The sequence below is a fragment of the Clupea harengus genome, unplaced genomic scaffold, assembly GCF_900700415.2.
Source record: "Clupea harengus unplaced genomic scaffold, Ch_v2.0.2, whole genome shotgun sequence".
Lineage (NCBI taxonomy): Eukaryota > Metazoa > Chordata > Actinopteri > Clupeiformes > Clupeidae > Clupea > Clupea harengus.
The window spans coordinates 2,501-12,976 of NW_024880732.1; the positions used below are offsets into that span (position 1 = coordinate 2,501).

Sequence of the window (10,476 nt, forward strand, 5' to 3'; positions counted from 1 at the left end):
CAGCTGTGGCTGAATGGGAATAAAGCAGGAGACTCAGGAGTGAAGCATCTTTCTTCTCTTCTGGAGGATCCCAACTGTAAACTGAAGAAACTAGTGTGAGTATCACAAGACCAAATACTGAGTTGATATCAGTGAATTGACAGTGGATGGTGAACTGTCATGATCTTCACATGTAAAGGGTCACTATTAATTCAGCAGTAAACACTTCTTATCACTTACCTTTTCCATCTTTAATACACACACACACACACACACACACACACACACACACACATAAAGACAAACAAACATACACACAGATGCAAACACACATTCATGTATACAAACTTAACACCCACGAATGTTGTTAGTGATTTAGCTGCTCTTACAATACATTGGGTAACACTTTCTATGAAGCCTAGCTTCATAAGGCCCTATAAGGGCATTATAAGGGCCTTAATAATGACTTATAAAGTAGCTATAAGTCATTGTAGCAATCATTATAACTATGTATAATGTCTTCACAATAACTTATAACCACCTTTATGATACATTATATCAGTTAATTATAAATGGTTATGTGTCAACCCTCTTCGTGTTCGATGGGTTTTCACCCCAGCACGTTCTTGTTTGCTGAATTCCACTTCAGCAAGTGCCGTGCCATCAGGATCCCACGCATGCGTTATCAAGAGCTCCGTTTATCTCAGTTCCGCGCTCTATCGCGAGTGAAGCAGAATTAGGACTCTCTAAATTTGTGCAATCCTGAGTTTGTTTCTGTGTTTGTTTAGCTTCCTCCCCAGTTACTTTAAATAGTTAATCCCCATTTGACAGATACACAGACCTAATGATCACATATTTATAATGCATCATTCTGTCTTAGATTATAGCCATTTATAATTAACTGACATAATGTATCATAAAGGTGGTTATGAGTCATTGTGAAGACATTTTACATAGTTACAATGAGTGCTACAATGACTTATAGCTACCTTTTTAAAGGCATTATTAATGCCCTTATAAGGCCTTATAAATGCAGGCTTCATAGAAAGTGTTACACAGACTGACGATCACATATTTATAATGCATTATTCCGTCTTAAATTGTAACCATTTATAATTAACTGATATAATGTTTCATAAAGGTGGTTATGAGTCATTGTGAAGACATTATACATAGTTATAATCAGGTGTGCAAACTTGTCACCTTTCTGTGAAATTTGCCGTTTTTGATCCAAAATAGGTCATTTGTGTGATTCGTGTAGATCTGCAATAAAAATATTTTTAGGGGGGGGGTCCTCCAAGTAATCTGCGAACGCAAGCTGTCATGAATATTTTTTTCAAGCTTGTTCGTTTGGCCAACCCTATGTCACCATGACAGGCACGCTTTTTATTTCGGGTCTTCTGCCTCGATGCCGTAATAGACAGGTGTATTACAAGACATGTCTTTCGGGTGAAAGCGCTGGTTTCGAGCGGCCTTTTTAAGATGGCATTTACGGTAACGTGTGACGTTGGTACGCTGCAAGAACGTTATACTATCTAACGTAGGCTAACGTGCTAATGTCAGACAGTTGGCTGACAGACGCCTCGCAAATCACATCAACTATTTTTTGCTGGTTACAATAACGGTGTTATCGGATAGTACAGTGTCTTTTTCTCGGTAACTTTGTCAAAAATCTAAGCGTGAAAACGCCAAAAAATGTACATTTACTTAAAAGACATGGCAGTCAGCCGAGTTTGGTCCGGAGTGTAGCTGCTAAAGTTATCTTCTGTCCTGTCGTTTGAAGCAAACCTTTTAGCTCTGGCATTGGTCTCCCATTATGTATTTATCACTTCACTGGATTGGAAGTCCATTTTCCAGGCTATCGCACGCCCTCTTCATTGAGGCAGAGGTTAGGTTTGCCTCCCCTATGTGCTTTTTCACTGGTTTTATGGCAGATCAGCAAGACTAAATAGCTTCTTCACATACGTGAAATACATTACATTACCTATTATATGGATACAACCGACATATAATAAAAGTGTCTACAAATATTTCAGTGATGACAAACAATGAGAAAGCAAAAGTCATTCGCTCAACCCAGTGTGTGAGGGATTGCACAATCTGAGATGAGGCGCAGCTCGTCGCTGCCTCACCTCGCGAGTCGCCTCTCTGTTTGAATAGGACATGGTCAAATTCAGCGATTTTGATTATAAAAATGATCGGAATCATACAAAAATGTAATTTAAAGCAAAGATCAGTAGATACATATTAATATTTATTTTATCATTATTTGTTTTTATTTTCATGATGACTTTTACTTTTCATGAGGTATGTGTATGAACTGTTTTCTACTGTCGGGCGCTTCACTGCAACTGGACAAACTTACCACTCTCCTACTTCAGTGTGTTTTCAGAATGAGAGAATTGTAGGAGGAGGATGCCATTACTGTGGCTCAACTAGGAGTCAGGTGCATATGGGCCTTGTCCTGACAAGCTAGACTCAAAGAGTAATGTAAAGAAAAAGAATATGTGTTCCCACTGTCACAGTTTTCATGAACACGGAGAAGCTAGGCCATGTCTGATGCAGCCTCTGTTGATTTTCTGTTCCTATAGTTGGCCCTTTTTTTGGCTTAATACCTGATGGAGATCAGTGACGTAATGTGCTTTGGTGAAGTGGACTGGAGTGGGTGGTCAGGAGGGTATTGGGGTGGGTGGTTGGGTTGGCCTGTGCCCCGTGCAACATTCAACACAGGAATGTTTATGATGAAACTGTTACCAGAGCACAAAATTGTTTACAACAGCACAAAGTTTTTCATTGATCTAGCCTCATAATTTTGTTGTCAAAGTGCACCAGATTGATGCATTGAACTTTAAAATGTGCAAAATGTTCTTATATATAAAATATATTCCCCCGGGGAGCATGCCCCGGACCCTCCTAGGAGGTTCGCATCGTTGTCACCTTTTTCATCCCTGATGAGTTTGCACCCGTGAATAATGATTGCTATAATGACTTATAGATACTTTATGTCATTATTAAGGCCCTTATAGGGTTAGGCAGGGATAGTTATATGGCAGTTTCCCAGTTCTTTACACAGTCCTTTGCGTTTTTGTTGAACACTGCAAGGTCTTTTGGGCTGCAAGGGTTAGGTAGTAGAGCGCAGACAAGGCAATGCTCCAGTGTATGGTCTGCTTCTCCACATTCACAGGTGGTTGGGCCAGTCTTGTAGCCCCATCTGACCAGAGCATCTTTGGATCGTCCCGTTCTTATTCTGAGGCTTCATAAAAAAGTGTTACCATAATTTTTTTCCATAAATAAATGTGTGGGATTTTGACTGACAAAATGGCTGAATTTACAAATACCGTGCATACCTTTAATGCATTTTCCTTCTATAATAATGAGAAAAGATGATGTCTTGTTTCAGACTGTCTCATTGTCTCATCACACACGAGGGCTGTTCTTTCTTGGCCTCTGCCCTCAAATCAAACCCCTCCTACCTGAAATGGCTGGATCTGAGCTACAATCACCCAGGAGACTCCGGTGTCAGAAAGCTCACAGGCAGACTGAATGATCCAAACTGTAAACTAAAGACTTTCAGGTGAGTGCTGGGTGTTTATCTGGGTGTACATAACATTTGAAGCAGTTGCTGAGGGCACCAAGGCTCAGGGGGTGTGGAGGGAGATTTGAATGGAGCGGATGGGGAAAGTTTTCACTAAGAGCACCAAGTCTGGACTGTTGGAGGTGCATCTTCTTTCTATTCCTACATGGATGTGCATGTTGCTACTCTTCCTAAACTCCAAGAAGTCATGGGTGCACATGTCCTGCTAGTATCACCAGTCAGCAGCCACTTCTATTCCCCTCATCTTCTCTCAGTCACAGCATGCCAGGGCTGATGGCAGTCAGTGCTGCTGTCAGACGTCTGTCTCAACCAAAACTTCCCAGCAGGGCTGTGGGTGCATCCAGTCGGGTCTGGTGCCCATAGCAACAGTGTTGTTACACTCCTTCCTCCCCCCTTTCCCCTCTCCACTTCTCTCCTTCCAGCAGGAACTGCTCACACTGCAGTCCCACCTGCCTGACTGTCTGGATAAACTGAGTAAATTATGTGTGCTTGTGTCACACCCCTGTCTAGGGTCAGAGGCAAGAACAAAAGAAAGTGATTGCACTGTGGGCAAAAAATATGTTGACACAAAGCCTGTGAACATATAAAGAATTGATTACACCGAAGACCTATGAAACTAGGAAACATTAGAACATTTACAGTATCTGGTCCAAAACAGACTGATAATGGCATGTCTAAATCTGCACGTTTTGGCCTTGTCTAGTTCCTGAGTCTCACAAACTGGAAGAGTAGAACCCCATTGAAACATCAGCAGGCAGAGGCATTGTCAATTGGGGGTCATCAGCCCATAGGACATCCTGGAAAACACACAGACACACATAAACAAGGAACTGCAAACACAAGAGCAATCAAGCACAAAACAAGCAGAAACACACACAGGGACATAACAGCATGGTATAGGTGGTGTCCTTTACTATGCCTCGGGCCTGCCTACAGACTCTCTGGTAGTAAATGAGCTCCAGGGTTGGGAGTGGAGCTCCTTCTCTGCTGTCTTGATGACTCTCTGGTGGTCCTGAGCAGTGCTGTTGTCATACCACACTGTCAGCCTGTTTGTTAGCATACTCTCAATATCACACCTGTAGAATTGTGTAATGATACTGGGTGGCCTCCTCAATTTACAGCTGCTCCTGATCTTTCTTGATCAGCTGGTCTGTACTTTATGACCATGTGAGGTCCTCACTGATGTGAACTCCTAGGAATGTAATGGTGCCCACCCTCACCAGTGCAGACCCGTCTATGTGAAGTAACTGATGATGTTGGTGCTAATGTCCTCTGTTCCTTCTCCTTACATCCACAATCATCTCTTTAGGTTTGCTGACATTGAGGGAAAGGTTGTTCTTATGGCACCATGTCACTCAGCTTGACACCTCACTCCTGTACGCTGTCTCATCACCACCAGTGATCAAGCCTATGACAGTGGTGTCATCAGCAAACCTGATGATGGAGTTGCTCTCATAGGAGGCAGTGCAATCATATGTGAAGAGTGTGTAGAGGGCAGCCAGTGTTCATGATTAGTGTCTTTGAGGAGAGAGGCCCAATGCTGACAGATTGTGGTCTGCTAGTGTGGAAGTCCATGATCCAGCTGCAGAGGGAGGGAGAGGATAAGGCCATGAGTAGTTTGTCTGTTAGTGTGGGGGTCGACGATGGTGTTGAATATTGAGCTGTAGCTAATGAACCGCATTCTAACATGGCTGTCTTTGTTTGCTGTGGAGACCCTTGGTTGATCTGATTTGTTGATAGGGAAACTGAAGGGGTTCCAGTGTGTCTATCCCAGAAAGAATAACCAGGCTATGAAATATATTGCTGTTTTTGTATTGCATGCTTAGTTTTTTCCCTGTTGATCTACCAAACTTATACAGTTTTGCTTGATTCAAATGATACACTGATAACAAATCAGTTCACATGCTAAACTCACAGTTTTATGCTCAACTGTATTTTCTTCTCCCCTTCTTTTTTGAGGTATGACCATGGAGGAGAGTTCAGGATTAAACCAGGACCGAGAAAATGTGAGTGATTTTATTCATTTTCCCTTAAAAAATACATACACACACATGATTGTATATGAACACATGGAAACATTGAGGTGTGTGTGTGTGTATGTAAGAGAAAGAGGTTGTGTATGTTTATAGGTTTAGTAGTGCATGTGATCATTTGTGTGTGATCAGGCTGATGTTTCTTTGTTTTCACTTGGTCATTCTTTGATTCCATTTGACTTGATAATTCTAAAACATGAACATGAATGTGATCAAGTCGACTCCCAGCTCATACAGCTGCTGCTGAGCAACTGCAGTGTCTGGCCCTGAAAACATCTGCCAGCTTACTGCCATAAGATTAAAATGGCCTGTGCCATCATGACAATGAAAGGTGAACAGAATTGATATCTGACACTTACTGAACCAAGCCTGGCAGTGTTTGGTCTGTGATGCCTACCTTAAGGGGATACACACCTGAGTGTGTGTGTTGTGTCCTTTAAGTTTGTACTTGCCTGCTAAGTGTGTGTGTGACAGATTGTTTTTTGTGTGTGTGTGTGTGTGTGAATGAAGACATTTCACATACTTGTTACTGCACACACAAGAGATCATACATCTTCTTCCTGAAACACACATTCTCTTAATTAGACATTAACAAACACAAACAGAGATAGAGATGGAGACAAAGATACATAAACACACAAACACAGACACACATACACACACATACACACACACACATACACATACACACACACACACACACACACACACTCACACACTCTCACACACAAGATATTGCACATATACTCCTTTTCTACACACACACACACACACAAACATACACAGAAAGAGAAAGACATGTGCACTCACTCACACACACACACATATCACATATACACAAGAATGCACAAACAAATAAATTCTTATACACAGACATTACAAAACACACCCCTCTCTCACACACACACACACACACACACACACACACACACACACATAGAGATAGAGAGAGAGAAAGAAAGTGACAGAATCACACACATAGACTAATTTACACCCAAGCGATTACACACATACTCCTTCCTTCGTCATATACACACACACATATACACAAATATCAGAAATACCACAAATACACAAGGATGCACATACACAAACACACATATACACACACACACACACACACACACACACACACACCCACACACAAATATCACAAATACACAAGGATGCACATACACAAACACACACACATATACATACACACACATACACTCACACACACTCACACACACAAGATATTACACATATACTCCTTCCTGAGACACACACACACACACAAGATATAACACATATATTCCTTCCTGATACACACACACACACTCACAAATATCACAAATACAGAAGGATGCACACACACACACACACTCACACACACAAGATATTACACATATACTCCTTCCTGACACACACACACAGACAGACAGACACACTTTCTCTCTCACATACTTACACACATACACATTGTCTTACACAGACATAAACACACACACACACATACACTCACACATATCACAAATACAGAAGGACGCACATATACACACATACACACACACACACATACACACAAATATCACAAATGTAAGAGATTACACTTATACCTTCCTGACACACACACACAGACAGACAGACACACTTTCTCTCATACACACATATATATATAGAGAGAAAATGACAGAAACACATACACGCACACACACTTACAAGAAATCATACATACTTCCTGACACACACACACACATTCTCTTACAAAGACATAAACAAACACACACACAAATATCCCAAATACACAATAATACACAGACACACTCACTCGCTCACATATACACACAAACACACAAGAAATCCTACACATACTTCCTGACACACAGAGAGACACACACATAACACACACTCAAATATCACAAATACACAAGAATACACACACATTCTCTTACAAAGACAGGAACAAACACACACACACACACACACAAATATCACAAATACACAGGAATGCACACACACACACACACACACACATACTGTATATATGGAGAAAGAAAGTGACATAAACACACACACACGAGATTGCACATATACTTCTTCCTGGCACACACAAATATCACAAATACACAAGAATGCTCATGCACACACACACACACACACAACCACCCACACACACACACACACACACAAGAGATCATACATACTTCCTGACACACACACACACACTTTCTCTTACACAGACATAAACAAACACACACACACAAATATCACATATACACAAGAATACACACAAACACAAACACACTCACTCACTCACACCTACATGCATACACACACACACACATAAACACACACACACACACAGATATCATAGATCATTCCTGACACACACACGCAAGAGATTACACATATACTTCTTCCTGGCACACACACACACACACACACACAAATATCACAAATACACAAGAATGTACATACACACACTGACACAAACACACACACATATAGGAGATTACACATATACTCCCTGTTGCCTTCTTGACACACATGCACACAGGTACATTGAATCATGCACTCACACACACACACAAATATACACACTTTTCATTCTCCTCCCAGAATTTTTAACATAGAAATACACACACACACACAAATATACACACTTTTCATTCTCCTCCCAGAATTTTTAGCACAGAAACACACACACACACACACACACGTCTATTGGATCTGTGTGTGATGGTGTGTGTATGTGTGTTTGAGCATGCGTTTGTTTGTGTGCAAGCAGGAAGAACATCTGTATGATTGTGTGTGTGTCTGTGTGTGTGTGTGTGTGTGTGTGTGTGTGTGTGTGTGGATGGGTGCAGTGGAACAGTCCCTTTCCTACCCCATATTCTGATGTTCTCTCCTCTTGTCTGCAGATGCTTGTGAGCTCACACTGGACCCAAACACAGCATACAGCAATCTCTCTCTCTCTGAGGGGAACAGAAAGGTGACACGTGTGAGTGAGGAGCAGCCGTATCCTGACCACCCAGAGAGATTTGACGGTTGGTATCAGGTGCTGTGTAGAGAGGGTCAGTCTGGACGCTGCTACTGGGAGGTTGAGAGGAGTGGTGGTGAGGCTCATATAGCAGTGGCATATAAGAGCATGGAGAGGAAAGAGGGGGGTCATGACAGTGGGTTTGGATATAATGACAAGTCCTGGAGGCTGGATTGCTCTGGTAACAGTTACTCTGCCTGGCACAATGATGAACACACTGACATACCTGCCCCCTCCTCCCGCTCCAGCAGAGTAGGAGTGTACCTGGACTGGCCAGCAGGCACTCTGTCCTTCTACAGCGTCTCCTCTGACACACTCACCCACCTGCACACGTTCCACTCCACATTCACTGAGCCCCTCTATCCTGGGTTTTGGGTTTATTCTAACTCACTGTCCCTGTGCCAGATCACATGACCTCCTGATCCTGCAGGATCACCAGAGTCTGCAGAAGAGTCACACACTCCTGTTCAAACACCATTGTGTGATGCTGTGATGGAACATTTTGATAATTAATATATAATTATTGAGCCTATTACATGTTGATAAACATGTTACTATGGCTTAAGCATCACTGTATTCATAGTTAAACTGTTCAAAATATGCTGGGGAATAAAAAGATGGAAATAGATGTGAATCTCTCTCTGTCTCTCTGTCTCTCTGTCTGTGTGTGTGTGTGGGGGGGGGGGGTGTTATCAATGTCACTCACTCACTCACCAGTCACTCTTATTTTATTTCATTTTTGTGTCATCCCTTTCTAGTTGTTTCTATGATTTTATAAATGACAAACTGATGTGACATGTGATCTCTAAAAGGCGTGTGTGTGAGTCTGTGTATGTTTGTCCTAACTCTGATTGCTTACTTGTTTCAGTACCTACCTACCCCACTCATTCACACACACACACACAAACACACATAGACAAAGACAAAGACAGAGTGAGAGAAACACATACACTCACATAGAAACACACACACTCATTCACACATAGCAGATTACTCCTTCCTGACGCACGGGGGGGGGGGGGTAGACTGCTTAACTACTGATATGGCTATCATGCACACACACACACACACACACACAGAGTTATTTCCTGTTGTGAATTGTGATCTGATTTGTAAGTGGATATCACAACATTGTCATAACATCCTGTCACCACTAGATGGTAGTAGTGCACTGCATTTCATAGTGACGCATATGCAGCCTTTCACCACCAACAACCCATTTAGATGCCCTTATTGTTAATGATGTTAATGCCCTTTCACACTAATGTGTTCTGTAGGCATATCCCCATGATTGTTCCATAACATCAACATTTAAATTAACTTTAAATCAAGCTTCCTTTCTCCTCCCCAGCGTAGGCCTCCCTTCCAAACACAACAAGGCAGTAACTACAGCATCTATTGAACAGGGTGTCAATGTCTTTTGGAAATGAAGTTATAAAAAGTGAGTTCACATAGTTAGGCCTATCCTATTTGATGAATAGGTCTAATGTCATGGAAAGTAAACAATTCATCTATTTAATTTACTGTTTTTTTGCATACTGCACATTGCATTTAGTAATAAATAGGTCATATTTTCCCCACAAATTCTTAGGCTTTTTCCCCATTTGATGTTTTTAGTGGTCTAATTTATATTTACCACAACTAGTGTTCTACAAAAATATGAAGAGTCCTCTCTATGGAAGACTGCAACAACAGATCTGATGTTGGATTAAAGGCCATTGAAGCTACATAAAATACCCAGACCTGCAGAGCAGTTGTCAATGCAGATCGATTTGCAATGGAGACCCGAGTCAGGAGCTGGTTCTTTCTTGAGAATGCTCTCATGAGCCGTAACATAAATTTGAGCC

At 41.6% G+C, this 10,476-nt stretch overlaps 1 protein-coding gene and 1 long non-coding RNA gene across 2 annotated transcripts in view; both read left to right on the top strand.

The window, feature by feature from the left end:
* LOC122132577 overlaps positions 1-5,608 on the top strand; it is a 7,790-nt gene extending 2,182 nt beyond the window's left edge. Inside the window, exons 2-3 of the long non-coding RNA XR_006152226.1 lie at positions 3,380-3,553; positions 5,534-5,608. This is a non-coding gene — a long non-coding RNA (uncharacterized LOC122132577). The remainder of the gene's footprint in view (positions 1-3,379; positions 3,554-5,533) is intronic.
* Positions 5,609-8,518: 2,910 nt separating this feature from the next.
* Positions 8,519-9,257, top strand: LOC122132576 (stonustoxin subunit beta-like; the record flags this gene model as incomplete). The annotated part of the gene is made up of 1 exon (XM_042707249.1): positions 8,519-9,257. A coding segment is annotated over one exon (525 nt), but the record flags the coding sequence as incomplete, so codon positions are not given.
* Between the last annotated feature and the right edge of the window lie 1,219 nt (positions 9,258-10,476).